Below are 20,887 nucleotides of genomic sequence, written 5' to 3' on the forward strand. Positions count from 1 at the left end.
ATTCAAATATATCAAAGTATGATTACATTGTGAGGAAACATGTAGTGAATATGTGTGTGTACAGTCGAACCTCGCCCTTCTTACAAACCAAGAAGCTTCTGAAAAATATTTATAAACAACTAGGTAAGCGGTATGCTTAGTGATTTCCCAAAATACCATATACCACAATATATATATATATATATATATATATATATATATATATATATATATATATATATATATATATATATATATATATATGCATACAAACAATGGCTCACAATCTGCCAATATATATCCTGGAATATGCCGGTATGTAGGCTCCCGTCTCTTTAATCGTTCCACCATCATCCCTTAACTAAACATATGTGGGTCTATAGGTTCCCGGTCTCTTTAACTATTCCACCATCAACCCCTACCTAAGTCTAATATCACAACAATTATACATATAGAGATTGCACTTTAGATTCTACTAATACAGGCACATTTATACTTTCTACTCTACCGGTTCACACTTAAGCACATAAAGATTATACTACTAGCTCTACTCTACGCATTCCCTATCCTAACATACATGGATACATATTAGAGTACATGGTATAGTGAGATAACTCAGCTATACAATTACTTCGACGATTGACAGCTATCTGGGTGATCCTACTGGCGATCCAATTAGCAGGAAATATGTCTAACAAGTATTAACCTATAATACTATGACTTATTAATCTTTATGGAAATCTAGTGATGAAAGCTATATCTTTCATTAATCCCAACGAATACTGAGAGTTCTATAAAATAAGGATCAGCATGGCCAGACAGTTGTGAGGCAGGACCATTTCGGCATATAGTCTTTCAGAAATCCAACAACCAAGCCAACATGCTCATTATAGACATCTCTCCCATAATTAGATCAATTAGCATTATAACTGGAATCACTTATAAATATTATTTATACATTCATAACAACGACTATGAATATAAATATAAGTTAAGTTTGAAAGTGTAGCTTAACTTACAGGGATCCTAGCAAGAATCGAAATTTGTGCTCGCAGAACTCCGACCCACCCATTTTTTCTGCCTGACTCTCTGATGTCGTAGAGCCTCACTAAAGTACTCCAAAAACCTAGAAAGATCATACTCGAGGGGGAGTTGAAGGTTTCTAGAGAGAGTTGGAGTGAAGAGAGGAGTGAGAAATAAATGAAACCGCATCACTCTATATTATAGTAAGGATATGCGCCATACATTATTGGTGTGTAACGCGCACTAGGGTAACGTTGATCCATTCTCTGCCTTTCCATGTGTCAAACTCATGTGGTCCACGTTGCACCTTCTACAAGTTGTGCGCCATGCAAAACATGGTTTTTGTAAATTTCATATCTTCTTCATACCAGCTCTGTTTTCAAGGTTCTTTATATCCACGCGTAGCTATCAACGAGATCTGCAACGTTCATTTAAACTTCGTCAGCTAATTCTCAAGTTATAACTTTAACAGACTTAGACTATTAAAACTCGTATAAAAATCATAACTCTCTCTTCGTCGGCTAATTTTAGTAGCCCTTAAAAGAGAGAATGTAAGGTCGAACCTTATAATATGATGATGTTTGAAACTAATTCATCAGCATCAGCGTCAGCATCAGTATCAGCATCAGCATACAAGATGTTTTGTATATATAGTCTTACGTAACAGATTTAGTATTTATCTTGTTTCCATAGTTATCTTGTATTAGTTAGCTGTAACATCCATGATTTGTAGGGATTGTCTATAATAGTTTTATATAATCTTTTGTACGGGTTTGTGAAGGGGTTGTCTTTCACAAACCCTAATAGCCGCTTTGTGCAAACAATAATCTCTTTGTGAGATTATCATTCTTAGTGAAAGCTCTTTGTGATATTTCATCGTTCTGTTCTTATTATTAGTCATTGTTTAATAAATCGACTGATCTAAGGTCCTTTCAATTGGTATCAGAGCGGGTTTCTTTTATCAAACAAATGGCTTCATCCTCTTCTTCTTCAAACTCATCAAATCATCCTTCTGCTAAAATTCCTCTGTTTGATGAAACAAATTTTGCTATGTGGAAAATAAAGGCTCTCTATGCATTAGAGTCGGTAGATGAAGACATGTTGGACATCATCGAAAAGGGTCCATATGTTCCGATGTATCAGCCCCTGAAAAACAACGTTCCTGATGGTGCTATGAAGAAAACACCTAGAGAAAACTGGACTGCAGATGACAAAAGAAAGAATGGTCTAGATGTTCGTGCTTGGGCTGCAATCAGCTATGCTTTGCCATACAATATCTTTGGGCTGGTTCAGAATTGCATCTCAGCAAAAGAGATGATGGATACGCTGACTGTATCTTTTGAAGGCACTGAAGAAGTCAAGGCTACTCAAATAAATGATCTAAATAGAAGGTATGAACACTTTTTTGCAAAGAAAGGTGAAACCCTAACTCAAACCTTTAATAGGTTTAATACTCTTGTTAATGATCTGCGGAGACTGGATCAGTTGAAGCATCGAACTATTCTAGTGTAGAAGTTTTTGGATTCTCTGGGTGCAGGTTGGGAGAACCATGTTGATGTGCTGAAAAATAGTGAGAAGATCAACACTATGGACTTACAAAGTCTCTATGGAAACCTTCGATACTATGAGGAATCCAAGCTTCAGAGAAAGGAGTTGATGAAGGATTCTCAGCGTGAGTCATCAGTAGCTTTATTCTCAAACAAAAAGCAAATGTCAGAGTCAGACACTGAAAACCATTCAGACACTGATTCTTCTAAAAGTGACACTGATGATCTCGAAAAGGTTGTGGCTAGTGCGGCTTTGATTGTGAAGACTTTTGAGAAATCAGGCCGAAATTTCTCAAAGTTTCAGAAGAAGATGAGTGGGAAATCTTTAAAAAGATCAGACGCTGATAAAAAGCATGGTACTGAAAGGAAAGGGAAAGCTCAGTGCTTTAATTGTGGGAGCACTGATCATTTTGCAAAAGAATTCAAACAAAGAACCCAAAGCTCGGATGAATACTAGAAGCAGAATTACAACAAGCTGGTTGAGAAACTGAAAGCAGAGAACTTGGAACATAAAGTTCTTGTCGCTGAAGAAGAAAAATGGAAGACTGATGAGGAATCATCAAATGATGAAGTTAAGTGTTTGATGGTCAAGATAGAAGACACTGATGAATGTAAAGTCAGCAACAGTTCATTTGATGCTGATATATCTGATGCAGTGGAAAACTCCAGGAAGCACAACACTGATTCTCCTTCAATGTATCAGGTTCAAAACTTTGTTTCATATTCAATGAATGAAAAAATCAAAATGTTTGAGTGTTTGGGTGTTCTTAATTCTAAGAAGAATCAAACCATTAGAGATATGCAAAATCAAATCAATCTTCTTAAAACTGAACTATCCTTAAAAATTAACATTATTGACACTACTCAGGAAAATCTAAGAGTTACTAGTTTATCAAATTCCTCACTATCTGCTGAAATTGACAAAGTTAAAGACCTCTTGAACAAAGAACAAACTGTTTTAAAACTTTGGGCTAAATCTCACAAGAATGCTAATTATGTTATTTCTACTCAAATACCTCATTCATGTGAGAAAATCCTTGGGGAAAATTTTGCTGAAGCTGAAAACGTTTTCAAATCTCAAGAAAAAGAATCTGAATTTTATTCCATGAATGAATTAAAAGATAGTTTCAAAAACACATTTTTCAGCAACACCTTTATTAATCAGTCTCTCATTGATGAACACTGTGTTACTGACTCTAATGGTGTTACTGAGTGTAATATTGAAATTACTGGAATTGATCCTACTTCATATCCTGCACATCTTGTGAGACCAACTTCTCTCACTGAAAATATTATTGCATTTCCTATCTCAAATGGAGTGTTTCATGCTATTCATGAACAACTTAAACAATATCCTGATTGCAGTGTTTCAGTACATAAGTCTAAATCTGATACTGATGTCAGCTCCTCACCCATCACTGATTGTGGTTCTTCTGACACTGAATTCTTTAGTAATTCAATGTTAAATAAAAGGACTCAAAGTTCTCTCGGTGAATCCTTCAAATATAAATGTGTCAAATCTAGAAATGTGTTTACCAAGAAAAATTTTGGTACTAGAATTTGCTACAGGTGTGGTGACTCGACTCACAAAATCAGTGAATGCAAGTTTGATAAAACATCATTAAGAGCTGATAACATCAAAGTTAGAAATGAAAAATGGACTCTTAAATCAAATTCTTTAAACTGTCTTCCTAAAGAATGCTATAATATATTATCAAATAATTTTGTGAATGACCCATCTTCCAATGGGTCAGTGTGTTCTAACTAGTTTCTCAGCACTGCAGGGTCAGGAGCATCTTTGGTACTTAGATAGTGGTTGCTCAAGGCATATGACAGGATCCAAGTCTCTCCTGGAAGACTATGTCAAGAAAACTGGTCCTGCAGTAGCATACGGAGACAATGGAAAGGGGTTCACTAAAGGATATGGAAATATCAAGTGCAATAACGTGGTATTTCAGAACGTTTCATATGTAAAGGGTCTCAAACACAATCGTATCTCAATCAGCCAATTGTGTGATGCTGATTATGAAGTTCACTTTACAAAGAAGGAAGGAAGAGTTGTTAACACTAACAAGAACATCGTACTTTCAGCAAGTAGAAAAGATGATATATATGTTCTTGACATGTTCTCAAGTGAAAAGGCGTTGATGCAATGTTTCTTTACAAAGTCTCAAACCAATCTCAGCTGGATTTGGCACAAAAGGTTCTCTCATTTGAACTTTAAGAATCTATCCAAAATTTCCAATCAAGATCTAGTTAGAGGTCTCCCAAAACTCAGCTTTGTCAAAGAGAAGATGTGCTCAGCGTGTGAACAAGGAAAACAAACCAAGTCGTCATTCAAACCCAAGTCATGTTCTAGCATATCAGCTCCTCTTCATTTACTACACATGGACTTGTTTGGACCTATTCCTGTTCGTTCCCAAGGAGGGAACAAGTATACTCTAGTGGTTGTGGATGAGTTTACTCGATTTACATGGGTGGTTTTCTTGAAGAAGAAAAGTCATGCTGCATAGGAAATCATCTCGTTGATTCGTAAAAATGAGACACTGACTTGTCTCAAAGTTAAGCAGCTGAGGAGTGATCATGGCATTGAGTTCCGGAATTCAACTCTTGAGGAATTTTGTGATTATACAGGCATTGGGCAGAACTTTTCAGCTCCTCGCACACCTCAGCAAAATGGAGTTGCTGAACGAAGAAATCGAACACTGATTGAGGCAGGAAGAACCTTAATGATTCATGCTGGTCTTCCTATGTCATTTTGGGCTGAAGCTGTTAATACAGCATGCTATACTCAAAATCGATCTCTAATTCACAGGATTCACAAGAAGACACCAAGATCAAAATTTGAGGCTAAGGCTGACAAAGGTATTTTTGTTGGGTACTCATCTATTTCAAAAGCTTTTCGTGTTTTTCATGTAAACAGGCAATGCATTGAAGAATCCATTCATGTGAAGTTTGACGAGGAATCATACACTGATGGAAAAATAGCTCATTCTTCCTCTATTTTTCAAGAGCTTCTCTCTTGCCCATATGATGAAGTTTCTCATACTAAAGAAGAAACTACTATTCCTGATCCTATCGTTCCAAATCCAAATTCCTTGAATCAAGATACTGTAGTAAGCTCGACAACTCATTTGTCTGATACTGATGAAACTCTTGAGAATGAAGACTCTCCTGCAACTGATGTTCCCTTCAGTAATAACATTTCAGCGTCAAATCCAGTGGAATCAACTTCTTGACATCGAGATCACCCTGTTGATCAAATTATTGGGAATCTTCATGATGGTGTCCGAACCAGATCTCGTGTATCTAATAATTTTTGCATGTATGTTAATTTCGTTTCAATGATTTTACATGACAAGGTTCAAACAGCTCTTCAAGATGCTGACTGGATTAAAGCCATGCAAGACGAGCTGAACAAGTTCGAAAGGCACAAGGTTTGGACCCTTGTTCCCAGACCATCAGGAAAGACCATTACCGGAACACGCTAGGTCTACCGCAACAAGGTTGATAAGGATGGTATTATTACTCGCAACAAAGCAAGACTTGTTGCTCAGGGATTCACTCAAATTGAATCCATCGACTACGGGGAGACTTTTGCTCCGGTTGCCCGCATTGAAGCAATCAGACTGTTTCTCGCATACGCTTCATACATGAACTTCATTGTCTACCAAATGGATGTCAAAACGGCATTTCTTCATGGTGAGTTACAAGAAGAAGTATTTCTCAAACAGCCCCCAGGCTTTGAAGACAAAGAGCATCCTGACTATGTGTACCGACTAGATAAAGCTATATATGGACTGAAGCAAGCTCCCAGGGCCTGGTATGAGACACTGACATCATATCTTCTTGAAAATGGCTACAGAAGAGGAGCAATTGACAATACTCTCTTCATCAAACAGAAAGACTCAGAACTGATTCTTGTTCAAATCTATGTCGATGACATCATCTTTGGATCTCCAAATGAGAAGCTGAGCAAAGAATTCACTGAGATCATGTCTCAAAGGTTCGAAATGACCATGATGGGGAAGATGACTTTCTTCTTAGGTCTTGAGGTTTAGCAACAAAAATCAGGTATTTCAATTTGTCAAAGTAAATACATTGCTGACATGCTAGTTAAGTATTCTCTCAGCGACTGCAAACCAGCTTCTACTCCGGTGACCAAGACTGATAAGCTACACGCTGATCCTACTGGCGCTGATGTTAATCACTCTCTTTATCGAGGAATGATTGGATCTCTTCTCTACCTCACTACAAGTCGCCCTGATATCATGTTTGGAACCATTCTCTGTGCTAGATTCCAAGCTAATCCCAAGGAGTCTCATCTCATTGCAGTCAAATGCATCTTTCGATACTTAAAGGCCACTCAGAACCTAGCACTGTGGTACCCTCGTGACTCAACACTTGAACTCTTTAGATACACTGATTCCGACTATGCAGGTTGCAACTTACACAAGAAGAGCACGTCAGGTGGATGTCATTTCCTTGGAAATCGACTAATCAGCTGGTCCAGCAAGAAACAAACCTCAATAGATATCTCCAATACAGAAGCTGAATATGTTGCCGCTGGAAGATGTTGTGCTCAAATTCTATGGATTCAAAATCAACTTTTAGACTATGGGCTTAAATTCACAAAGACTCCTATATTCTGTAACAACACCAGTGCCATTCAGATCACACAGAATCCGGTTCAGCAATCAAAGACAAAGCATATAGAGATCAGACATCACTTCATCAGAGACAATGTTGAGAAGGGCAAGGTTGTTTTACAGCATGTCAAGACTTCCAATCAAGTAGCTGACATTTTCACTAACGCCCTGGATACTCAAACTAATGCTCACATCATTGGCGAACTTGGAATGATCACTCTCGATTAAAAAATTGTTTTACTAATGTTTGTTATTGTCTTGTACACTGATATGTGCATATTTAGTGTGTATTAAGTATAATTTTTATTTATATATTAGCTAAATTATCGCATATTATGGACAAAAGGTGCTTAAAAGTGTTAAATTATGTTTTTCAGTCCAAAGATGAAGCTCGGAAGCGAAAGGAAGTAAGAGAAGCGGTTAGGAGCTCGAGAGTGGAATGAAGAAGGAAAACAACTAAGAAAGGCTTCTACTCGTCGAGTCGAAGACTGGACTCGACGAGTCCGGTCGAGGAATCAGAAGGATAATGATTTGGAATTCCAGATAGTTATCGCAATACGTGTTATGTGAGAGGGACTCGACGAGTCGGAACGCATATTCAAAGATAACTCCACAGATCGAGAGGAAGGGAATTCTGGGAAGTTTCAGAAGTGCTTTGCTGCGAATAAGAAGCCAGAAGAACCCTAGAAGTCGACGAAGGAAGCTAGAATTCAATTCCGGGAGTAATTAAGGCACAATTTCATCATTCTACTTATTCCTTTTGTTTTGTCAACATGATTAAGCAACTTGAACTTGTTTGTTTGCTGTTATTTACCTTAATTATGAACTAAAATCTTTAGACTTCTGTTTGGGGATACAAAGTTGACAATATGGTTTGATTGATTGGTAGGATTAATTCCAAGTTGGTGAATTTTTGTTATTTTAGCTTGCTAAAGAACCTTGTGTATGAATGATAATTAATTTTCTGTTAATAGGAAGATAATTGATTAGCATGAACATCTATTGATTATCAACCTCATATAATATGTGACCACTATACTATATGTCTAGGATTAATGAATATGAAACTAGAATTAATAAGGAAATTGAGTAAATTCATGTGCAAGCTTGTAAGATGACCATCAAACAAGAGGTTAATTAAGAATAATAAATTAATTAGCTATTGCAAGTCTAACTTAACCCGAATAATTAATCTAGTAAATATAATTAAATTAAGCAATTGGCCACTGTTTGAGTTAGTTTATTTGCTAAGGATTAGGGTAGTGAACATGAACCTAATCACTTGAATCGGTAACCAACGAAAGAATTAATCCATTGCACTATTACCTTGAAATCAACCATAGAGTTAACCGAGTTGAACTAAACAGAAGTTCCTTTCCCATTAATTGAATCTAGTTAAATTGTTATTTTCTAGTCTTAAATTAGTTATAGTTAGTAAGTTTCTAGTCTTGTAAAACTAGAGAAAAAAACCCTTATTTCTTAATCAACTTAGATAGAATTAGTTTTTAATTTAATTTGTCGTTCCCTGTGTTCGATACCCTGCTTATTTAGCTATACCACAATTGATAGGTTCACTGCCTTTTGTGTGTTATTTGATAATTAAAGTAGGATTAAAACTAAGTGAGTTTTACACACATCAAGTTTTTGGCGTCGTTGCTGGGGAACGGTTCTAAAATTAGCATTAAAATTCTAATTCAATCGATCCTTTGTGTAAGATTCATCTTACACAAAGTTAATTTCTGTTTAATTTTTGTTTAAGTTTTTAGAAAAAAAAAAAAAAAAAAAAACCCTGATTTTAACTTGAACTCGCCGAGTGCATTCGCCCCGACTCGGCGAGTACAATGCTGAATCAGATTTAATTTTTTGTTCTTTTTTACGCGTTTTGTTTTGTTTTTTTTTTTTTTTTTGTTTTGTTTGCAGTTGGTTCATGACCCGAGGATCTGCTACGCATCTGGTTCCCCCTCTTGAAGATCCGGAAACCGCATTAAGAAGAAACAAGGGCAAAACCGTTGGAGAAACCGCTTCTTCAAAGAACTCACCACTCAAAAACCTCAAATCCGTTTTTAGCAAGAAAAGGAGCAGCAAATCAGGAGCATCCAGTGCATCGTTGAAAACCGAAGACCCGATCCAAAAAGACACCGAGTACGAGACCAAGGAAGAAAGCGAGCACACATCCGAGTTTGAAGACGATTTAGCCACTGCTATGGCTAATATTGACGAAATCCCCATGGGGGAATGGAAGAAAAGGATGAGTGATGACACCGGCCCGGGACTTGTGCAACCCGCAATTCCCGCTACCGCTACGTTTGAACTAAAAGGCCATATTCTCGCTCAACTCAAGGAGATCCCTTTTCACGGGAGAGATCATGAAGACGCCTATAAGCACTTGGATGAAGTAAATGATGTGGCGGATTACTTCAATGTACCCAATGTGCCTCGCGAGATCCAGCTACTACGCATGCTTCCTGTCACATTTAAAGGAGCTGCAAAGGATTGGTTGAAGTCACTCCCTCCCGGATCGGTTACCACATGGGCCAAGATGAAAGAAGAGTTCATAGACCATTTTTGCCCACCTTCCAAGATAGCCAAGCTAAAGAAAGCCATTGCCAACTTCGAGCAACAACCTGGAGAATCTCTTTATGAAGCTTGGGAAAGATACAAGAGCCTACTTAGAAATTGCCCCCACCACGATCTTAATAGCCAACAAGAGGTCTCCATCTTTTATGATGGAGTTAATGTCACCACAAGGCAGTTACTCAATTCACAAGGCCCGCTCACCCGAAAGCCACCTCCGGAAATAAAAGAATTAATTGAAGAATTCTCTAAGCATTCTAGAGAATACCACAATCCGAGGAATGAAGTGAGTCGTGGAGCAGTAAACTCGGTGAACGATGGCATGGCGACGGTAATAGCTAAACTCGATAGCCTAGACCGAAGAATGACGAAAATGGATCAAACGATCCATGCTATTAGAGTTGGATGCGAAAATTGTGGTGGTCCCCATCTTACCAAGGATTGTGATCAAGACGAGAATGGAAATAAAAAGGCTCAAGTATTCTATTCCAGTGGCGATAGATACGATGAAGACTAGAGGAAACCAAAGAAGGAATGGCTCCCATACGAAGAGTATAAAAAGGCTAAGGAGGAGAAATACAAACAGAGGGAGAGGGTATATTATCAAAAGGAAGAGCCGGTGATGGAAAAGAAGGCAAATTTAGAAGATATACTCACAAGGTTCATAACCGCGTCCGAGAAAAGACACAATGATCACGATGTAGCAATGCAAGAAACCAGAAACATGTTGATAAATTAGCAAGCTTCCATTCTCAACATTGATAAACAGCTGGGACAACTTACACATCAAGTGAATGAAAGAAGACCGGGCCAACTTCCGAGCAACACCGAGCCCAATCCAAGAATGGAGAACGTGAGCGCAATAACCTCCAGAAGTGAAGAAAAATGCACAGAAGCACTAAGGATCTCCAAGAAGAAGGAAGACAAGGTAGAAGAATCGGAGCCAGCCAAACCCGACCCGACTCGCCGAGTCACTCCTGTGGACTCGACGAGTCCATGCGAAAATGAGAAACCCATCAATTCTTCGAAACCTTATAAACCTCCACTGCCATACCCAACCAAAGCCATGCCTGCAGAAAAAGTTGAAGCATACAGAACCTTCATGAATCATGTTAACGCTCTACAAGTTAATGTGCCATTCGTGGAAACAATACTTCAAACGCCTAAATACTTCAACTTGCTTAAGGGCCTTTTTGCTGCTAGGAAGGATTTAGCTGAAGTCGCAGAAGTCTTGATGAGTGAGCTACCTAAAAATAAGGGTGACCCTGGAAATATGGTGATTCCGTGCCAATTTGGTAATGAGATCTTCATACGAGCATTAGCTGACTCGGGGGCAAGCATCAATATGATGCCTTTGTCATTCTATAAGAAGTTGAATCTACCAGAACCAAAACCGGTGAATATGAAGATCCATTTGGCAGACAAGACAATAATCCATCCAAAAGGCATTTGTGAAGATCTCCTTATAAAATTTGACAAGTTTATATTCCCAGTAGACTTCGTGTTTGTTGATATGGAAGAAGACCCCGAAATTCCAATTATTTTGGGGAGATCCTTCTTGAACACCGCGTGTGCTTTAATTGATATAAGTGAGTCTACATTGACATTAAGAGTGGGTGATGAGGCTGTGAAGTTTAAAGCTATTCCAGAAATCAAGCAAGAAGAGAAAAAGATTGAAGAAGTCTCAATGATCCAATTGGATGATGAGATATTAGAAAAAGAGCTTGCACGTTTGATGAAAGAGGATCCAAGCAAGTTTGTGATGCACTCTGAAGAAGAAAGAGATGTTAACAAGGACTTGGATGAATTGGAAAAGCTACTGGAAGGAGCCCACTCAGAAGAAACCCAAGAATCAATAGAATTCGTACCGACTCGCCGAGTCACTTTAGTGGACTTGACGAGTCCAGTCGATTTGGGCAAACACTTGGCCGACTTAGATCTGCTTGTTAATAGTCATTCACATACCTTAGATTTCAATAATATACAAGATTCTTTAGAAGAACAAACAGCAGAAAGAGGAAAGGAAAGGAGAGTTCAATACGCCGATGTATCATGTCTTGATACGGTCCATTTCGAGGAAGGGTTAAGAACTGGAAAGGATGCAGAGACAAAGAAAAGGAGGGAGGAAGCTGATCACCTATTCACTACTAAACCTAGAGCACGGACCATCATGGAATGTGAAGTTATTAAATTTAAAGAGAAGGAGGTTCAAGAGACGGTGAAAAAGAAGGGGGTAAAGAAGAAAAAGAGAAAAAGGGAAGCCCAAGCAGTTGAAGATGAGACAATGAAAAGAAAAAGAAATGCAATAAAAAGGGCTTACAAGAAAAAGATCCACGCTTACAAGACCAAGTACAAATCACAAAAAGTTAGGCGTGCATTCCCGATGCTCGAAGATAACAAAACGTAGATGGGAAGGAGTCTAGCTAATGACTCCTCAAAAAGAAGCGCTTGGCGGGAGGCAACCCGTTATATAGAGTTTGCTTTATTTTACTTTTTAGTTTTCTTTTTATTTTCCCTTCGTTTTTTTGAATCTTAATCTTCCAAATCATCGGGCATGTCTGCTTCAGAGTGTGCATAGGCTAAGTGTGGGGTGAAATGATTCACAATAAACAGCAAAATTTTGAAAATTATACATTTTTTAAGCGACTCGCCGAGTCTGACCACGACTCGACGAGTCCACATGGATTTCAGGAAAAATTAAATTTGCGACTGGACTCGCCGAGTCTTACCACGACTCGATGATTCGGTCTTATTTACAGAAAAAAATAATTTCGAAATTAATTTTACATTGGGTAAGTAGGGTTTTAACCCTAAGAATCAGTTTCACAACTACACTCGTTGGGTGCCGCTATTTGCATTCTCTCTCTCAAGCATTCATCAAGTTCTTCAAGTTCTTCCAAATTTCTCAAGTACAATCCAAAAAGGTAACAAATTTCTTCCTATTTTCTGTTAAGAGCATGATTATAAGGCAATCCATGGTAGTAATTGCATGAAAAACCTGTTTTTGAGAAGTTCTAAATTTCTAGGGTTTTGATTTTTCATGAATTAAGTTGTTTTGAATGCTTATTTTGGCCTTAATACATCAATACTAAGTGTTGAAACAAAACCCTTGAAAGAATTTACAGGTTTAATGGTCCAATTTCATGTGACCCGTCGACCGACTCGTGCAGGTTGCGCGACTCGCCGAGTCTGGCCTGGACTCGACGAGTCCAGTCGAGTTACAGATATAAATCAGTTTTTAATTATACTCTGTGTTTTCTAGGTTTTGTTTATTTGTTTTGCAGAAATCATGTTCAGAAGGGGACAAAGTTCAAGTGGCAACCAAGGGGAGTTTCCATGGCTAAACTTCCCGCAAATTGAATCCGCTTCAACAATGAGGAAATGGAAGAAGAAGCTCTCTGATATTAAGAAGAAGGAGGTGTATGTGCCAAACAGAATTGATTGGGAGTGGCTGCAAAGTGTTCGATATGAGGAGGAATTAGCTCCTTACCTTTTGAAGGAGTTCCAACATGAAGGCGAGACAATGATCTGTGACGGGTGGAGCCGGGTCTTCCGTATACAAGAGCCGGTCTATTTAGAGCTTTGTTTGGAGTTTTTCTCCACGGTATCTTTTACCGGGGGAGTGGATGTGTATCACCCGGCAAGCTTTAGTTTTTGTCTTGGAGGCGAGTATCGTCAATGCTCGGTGGTGGACCTTGCTTGCCGACTAGGGATCTACGATCAGCCCTTGGTGTCAACAAACATCTTTCGGGCCTTTTTGGCAAATACCCATATGGTGTTCCCCGATGGAGTTACAAGCACGGGCTGGTGGAATACCATTGGAAATAAAGTTTACATCCCAAAGTCTGCACAAGAAGGGAGCATCCGATCCCCAACTCACCGCCTCATTCACCACCTTATTTCCTCCACCATCAACCAAAGAAAATAGGATGACAAGGTTTCCAACCTTGACGTCTTCTATCTATGGAGCATAATAACACCCGGCATCTTTTGCAACATCCCTTGGTGTATAGCTTCATACCTTTCGGAGGGTGCGGTCAAAGATCGCAAAACCTCCCGTATTAATGGTGGAATGTTTGTCACCCGATTGGCTAACTCATTCGGGTTGATGAACCGCGGTGCATGGAACTTCATGACATTGATCCCGACACCTCCGTTCAATCCCATTCTTTTCCGAAGAGCGAGGATAATTGAAGACTATGGTGGTGGCCATTATGCCATCCCAAATGATGACCCCGTTGTTGGTCCCGAAGCACCGGGAAGGAGGGTAAGATCACGAAGAGAGCGGGATGTGGAGGACGAGCCGCCGGTGATTCCGGTCGAGAATGAAGACGTACCAATGGATTGGTACAATGTAGAGATGAGGCGGATGCAGGATCAAATGGCGCGGGGGTTAAACTTTAGCAACCAATCTCACATTCGACTTTTTGACCACTTCAATATCCCACATATTGATGGTGGAAATTACCCATTTATTCCATCTTGGGATGAGGTGATTTGTGCGCGACGGAGTGGAGCCGGAGGAAGTGGAGCCGCTAATGATGATGAGGAGGATGAAGATTGATTTTTTTTGTGTTTTTAATCAAACAATTTTAATTTTCTGTTTTGTTTTTATTTTTATTTGGTGTGTATGCCTTGTTTGAGATTTTATTGTGTTTAATGGTTGTTTGCTTTAGTTATTTTTCAGGATTGAATTAGGATTGCTTGCTTAGGATGGTTTAGAGTTATAGCATGGATGTTATCACGAGTGAAAGCGAGTCAAGGAAGCGGAATTTTAACGTCAAAGTGTCGAGTCCGGTCCTTAGGGGTATGAGCAATTGAGTCCGAACGTGAGGAAGAGTTAAAGAAGTTTTTAGAGGCTAAAACAGTTGCAAAATACCAAGATTTTTCGTTCAGTGGCCAACTCGTCCAGTGCACTAAGCTGACTCGACGAGTCGCCTTGTATTTCCACAAATTCTGAGAAGGCGCGCTGGTACTCGACGAGTCCACCATATAACTCGACGAGTCGTTCAATTTTTATGCCGACGGACTGCTGATTTGATGCTGTTACTTGTACCACTTGCTTCCTTATTCTTCCATATCCATTCTTGAAGATCTTACACCGATTTTCGCATATTTGGAGCGACCCACACGAGATGAGACATCCATGACATGGATGAGATGTTACCATGTCTAAAGTTAATTGAAGTTGGAGCTTAAATGAAAGTTATCAACCTATCCACTGCTATCCCAGGGGAGTTTGTTCCAATTCCCTCTTTATTATTTTATTGTTCTGTACTATGCATCATATGCAATGAGGGCATTGCATCACATAAGTGTGGGGTAGGGGGTTGGTTACATAATAGTCAATTTTTAAAAAATTTGCATACCAAAAGTATTATTTAGGACTTAATTAGAAAATTTTGGTGAAGAAATTAGGATTCCATGTTAGAATTGTGTTGATAATTGCATGAAGACCCAAATGTTTAGTTGAGCCTATATATGTTCTAGTGCATTTGTGGCTTCCTTATTTCAGTGAAATCATGAGACAAAAACATGACCTTGCTCAGCCTGAGGGATGCAATATGTTAAGCAGCCTAAACCTGAAATGTATCCAGGAAAATTTTTATCATTAGCCAATAAAGGTTGAGATTGAGCGCCTCTGCTTAAGCATGTAGGGATTTGAGTGAAAAAAAAGTGAGGTATACATGTAAAAAAAAGAGAGAGAGAATCACAAGAAAAGTTGTAAGAATTTTGGAGCAAATGAAGTGAAGATCTAAAGATCAAAATTCCAAGAAATCCAAAAAGTTGAAGATACCAAAAGTCAATACAAGTTGGTGAATTCAGAGATATCACAGATCAAATTATCAAGAAAGTGAAGAATTCAAAGAATTCCATAGTGGTATCGAAAAGTTGTAATTATAGAATATGTATGTTTAGGTTGCTCAATTAAAAATACCTTGAGGGTAAAGAGGTTTTCTAAGGATGGATTCGGAGGGTTGCATAAAATGAGCATAGTTCGGGGTGAGTGAGCGAATGTTTATGAGGATTGTGAGTATTTGGAATATGGGGGGTTCTTTAGGAAAAATTTTAGACACAAATGCATGCGTTGCGGTCTTGGCATAATAGCTGGGTTAGATTGGAGTTGTTATACATAATTCTAATGTGTTAAAATTCAATTTTTCTTGGGGGCAAGCAAAAGTCAAGTATGGGGTATTTTGATATGTGCATATTTTGTGTGTATTAAGTATAATATTTATTTATATATTAGCTAAATTATCGCATATTATGGACAAAAGGTACTTAAAAGTGTTAAATTATGTTTTTCAGTCCAAAGATGAAGCTCAGAAGCGAAAGGAAGTAAGAGAAGCGGTTAGGAGCTCGAGAGTGGAATGAAGAAGGAAAACAACTAAGAAAGGCTTCTACTCGTCAAGTCGAGACTGGACTCGACGAGTCCGGTCGAGGAATCAGAAGGATAATGATTCGGAATTCCAGATAGTTATCGCAATAGGTGTTATGTGAGAGGGACTCGACGAGTCACCATATGACTCGACGAGTCGGAACGCATATTTAAAGATAACTCCACAGATCGAGAGGAAGGGAATTTTGGGAAGTTTCAGAAGTGCTTTGCTGCGAATAAGAAGCCAGAAGAACCCTAGAAGTCGACGAAGGAAGCTAGAATTCAATTCTGGGAGTAATTAAGGCACAATTTCATCATTCTACTTATTCCTTTTGTTTTGTCAACATGATTAAGCAACTTGAACTTGTTCGTTTGCTGTTATTTACCTTAATTATGAACTAAAATCTTTAGACTTCTATTTGGGGATACAAAGTTGACAATATGGTTTGATTGATTGGTAGGATTAATTCCAAGTTGGTGAATTTTTGTTATTTTAGCTTGCTAAAGAACCTTGTGTATGAATGATAATTAATTTTCTGTTAATAGGAAGATAATTGATTAGCATGAACATCTATTGATTATCAACCTCATATAATATGTGACCACTATACTATATGTCTAGGATTAATGAATATGAAACTAGAATTAATAAGGAAATTGAGTAAATTCATGTGCAAGCTTGTAAGATGACCATCAAACAAGAGGTTAATTAAGAATAATAAATTAATTAGCTATTGCAAGTCTAACTTAACCCGAATAATAAATCTAGTAAATATAATTAAATCAAGCAATTGGCCACTGTTTGAGTTAGTTTATTTGCTAAGGATTAGGGTAGTGAACATGAGCCTAATCACTTGAATCGGTAACCAACGGAAGAATTAATCCATTGCACTATTACCTTGAAATCAACCATAGAGTTAACCGAGTTGAACTAAACAGAAGTTCCTTTCCCATTAATTAAATCTAGTTAAATTGTTATTTTCTAGTCTTAAATTAGTTATAGTTAGTAAGTTTCTAGTCTTGTAAAACTAGAGAAAAAACCCTTATTTCTTAATCAACTTAGATAGAATTAGTTTTTAATTTAATTTGCCGTTCCCTGTGTTCGATACCCTACTTATTTAGCTATACCACAATTGATAGGTTCACTGCCTTTTGTGTGTTATTTGATAATTAAAGTAGGATTAAAACTAAGTGAGTTTTACACACATCATACACTAATGTTTTTTTTGTACCGATGATGATGCGTTGATGATGTTTAGCATGCTGAGTACACTGTATGATCTCTTATCTCTTTCTCTTCTATTAAACTAAAGTTGAATGATTCACTGTATTAAACCAGACACTGATAACAACTTGAAACTCTTTGTCGATGGTTAGACAAAATACCAAGTTCTATCACACGCAACTATCCCTTCTTACCAATCTTACACTGATTCTGTGATTCGGTGTGACAAAACACATACTGATGAGAATCTATCAGTCTTTGCTGATGGTTAGACAAAATACCAAGTTCTATCACACGCAACTATCCCTTCTTACCAATCTTACACTGATTCTAGGATTCGGTGTGAAAAAACACACGCTGATGAGAATCTAACAGTCTTTGCCGATGGTTAGACCAAAAACACAAAGGTCTATCACACGCAACAATCCTCTCTACCTTCTTCTCACTCAGTGTCTAATGATTCAGTAAGAAATACCACTCACTGATAAAGACTCGACAGTCTGTGCCGATGGTTAGATAATTAAACTAGTATCTATCACACGCACCAATCACCTTGCTAACCCAATACAAGCAAGTTGTACCTTGAATTGACGACAAACTATCTTTCAGCATGTACCTCTCAGTGATAACAATCTCCGCGCTTCCGCGGTCGCTGATTGTAGTTTCCTCTTCGGTACAACGACTATATTTACCCAACGACTATTTTTTGATTTGACAGTCTGTCAAGATACGCAGTTATTTTCGATGAAGATAATCATTACCTTTTTTTTTACCGTTGCATTCCTTATTTAAACCTTTTCACCTCTTCTCCAAACCTTTTTACCTTCCCCCAATCTTCTCACTCTTAAAAAAAAAAAAAAAAAAAAACCCTAGAATCCTAAACCTCTTCAATGGCGGCATCACTGTTCACCTTCTCCTTCACCTCAAGAAGAGTTGTCCCAGCTCCAAACTCGCCTCCTCTTGCCATATACATCAAAGCCACCAACGTAGTTTTCAACCTTGATATTCCAGAAGTTCATCGAGGTCTTGGACTTGATGATTTTGTTAATTTCTTAGCTTCCTGCCGACTCCGATACGCAATCAGTGACGTTCCATCAGAGTTCTTTCCCGAACAAGTCTGTGAATTCTACTACACTACAACAATTAATGATGAAAACAACGCCATCTCTGGGACTATTGGCCGTGGAAGACACTCAGTCTTCAATACCGCTGACCTCCTCAGTACTGCGCTCAGGTTACCAATCTTTGAACCATTCTCAGAGCTTCCATCTATTGAACGATGTAGATGTCTCTTTGATCAACTGGGATACGATCACTCTAAGGCTGGTACTCGGTCAGCTCTCATTTTGCGTCAGTGCATGACTCCAGGATGGAAGTTCTTCACCGGTGCTCTGTGTAAGTGTGTGGGTCACAAATCTCGCAATGGTGATCAACTGAGCACGTATGAACAACAAGTCGTCTGTTCCTTTCTTCTCAACAAACGCCTTGATTATGGGGCTTTCTTCTTTGATCAGCTTGTCCAACTTCTTCGTGCAAATGTACGCGCTGATCATGTCCCCTTTCCACGCTGGATTGCTCTTGTGCTAGATAAATTTTTCGCTGAAGCTTACTATTCACATTCTGGGAACCCCATCCAATGCCCTTGCATGTCACTGCGAATGTATCAGGATGATCCATTGGACACCGATATCGGCATCTCTGATCGGATGAGAGAATGGATCGCAAATCCATATACTGTTCCTTCCCTCACCGCTAATACTGATGAAGGAGCTGATGGTAACAACGAAGATCATGCTGATCAAGAAGCTGAATCACAGAATGGTGGCCATCTCTCCCCTCAACTCTCTCATCATACTCTCTCTGACACTGAGAGAGGTCACTCAGATCAAGGGGAGCCATTATTTCAGGGGGAGCAACCATTCTAGAGGGAGCCACTATCTCAGGGGGAGCAACCTCGCTCACCAGAAGTTACAGGTACTTCATTTCTTCGCATACTGGCCTCAGCATTTAATGAGCTTCTGACACTGACTCGGGACATGAGTCAACGTCTTCTACGAATTGAGGCCGATGTCCAGCAGCTGAAAGGTATTCTCTTGCCAACTCCTTCCCCTAGCCCACAACATGATGATGATCAAAAGGGGGGAGAAACTGATGATGATCAAAACGAGGGAGACACTGAATCTGTTGATCTTGAATCTGTGGACAACACTTTAGTCCAGACTGATCCACCACATCCGATGCACGAGTCTGATAGACCAGCTGCTGACGAGTCAGATAGACCTGCAAATACTGAATAGATTGCTGAAGATAGTGAGCATGATGATGAGTGTCAGATTCTGGACATCAACTTCATTAATCCCACTATTCCAGCTCAAGGAGAAGCCTCAGAGGATAATGAAGATGAACATGATGATGAATGTCAAATGCTAGATATGAAATTCATTGATCTTATTATGCCAGTCCAAGGAGAAGATTCAGATGTAGCTAGTGAGGATACTCAACCTCTATCTTGCAAGCGCAAGGCAGCAGATACTGAATTGGCTTCTTCACACACTGATATTTCTCTGCCTAGCAAGAAACCTAAGTCCATCGTCAGCATATCCAACTTGGCAGCTGAATGGAATATGTCTCCTGATCAAGTTAAGCAAATTCTTGATGAAGCAAATCAAGCTCAGCTTCTAAAGAATATTGCTCAAGCTGATGAATCTCTCATTCAGCATCAACTTCAGGCCAAAGGATCTTTTGAAGCTCAGTTGCAGAAGTTCTTGGAATATCAGTCCAAATCCAAATCTTCCCAGCCTCCTCCCAGTAGCAGCAAGTCAAGGACTAAAAATGTTCTAGACAGGATTGATCGAAAGAGGTTTCAAGATGTTCTTAAACGACGAGTGAGCAGTGATAAGATCATCAAAGTTAAAGCTTCTAAACCTCGTAACGAGAAAATTCTTACATTGTTGATCACTCATCAAGGTCCTCAACATCCATACACTGAAGTTGTCAAGAGGGATGAGCTGATCAGATACAGATATTTTGAATGGATGGAATTGCTCGAATTAGCATCCAAGCAAACTTCAGCTCTTTCTTCAGAACTGACATGTGCTCTCCATCTACTGATCAAGAAAGTTCAGCATCTGGATCTTGTTCCCGTGAAACACTCTCAGCAGCAAGGCCAAAGTTCCTCAGTTCCTAGAATCAGAAGGACCAGGTTTCAAGTTGATAGTGAAGATGTTTTGGTTCTAAATTTTGGTGCTGAAGGAATAAACAACTCTCTTCCTATCGGTGTTGAGCCAGTTCAACATAAGTTCATCTCTGTTCCTGAACATGGAATGTTTTATCTCGATAAAAACAGAAGAATGTGCTTTCAGCGCACCACAGAAATTCCAAGAGCTCCAACAGCACATCTTGTTGGCCTAAGACAAATGTGCATGAGTCATCAAGATCTTTCTGGAGAGTTTCACATACTGATTGCTATGGAGCTACTGAATAGAAGACAGGAGCTGCTGGATAGTCCTTA

General features: G+C 38.8%; 1 protein-coding gene across 1 annotated transcript; it reads left to right on the forward strand.

Annotated features, from left to right (window-relative positions):
* The first annotated feature begins 6,658 nt into the window (after positions 1-6,658).
* Positions 6,659-7,299, forward strand: LOC145040649 (secreted RxLR effector protein 161-like). The gene is made up of 2 exons (XM_078988554.1): positions 6,659-7,108; positions 7,213-7,299. Exons 1-2 carry the CDS (start codon positions 6,659-6,661, stop codon positions 7,297-7,299), a joined length of 537 nt encoding a protein of 178 aa, XP_078844680.1.
* The last annotated feature ends 13,588 nt before the right edge of the window (positions 7,300-20,887 follow it).

Source organism: Lactuca saligna, chromosome 4, assembly GCF_052625555.1.
Source record: "Lactuca saligna cultivar CGN05327 chromosome 4, ASM5262555v1, whole genome shotgun sequence".
In the NCBI taxonomy this organism is placed as follows: domain Eukaryota; kingdom Viridiplantae; phylum Streptophyta; class Magnoliopsida; order Asterales; family Asteraceae; genus Lactuca; species Lactuca saligna.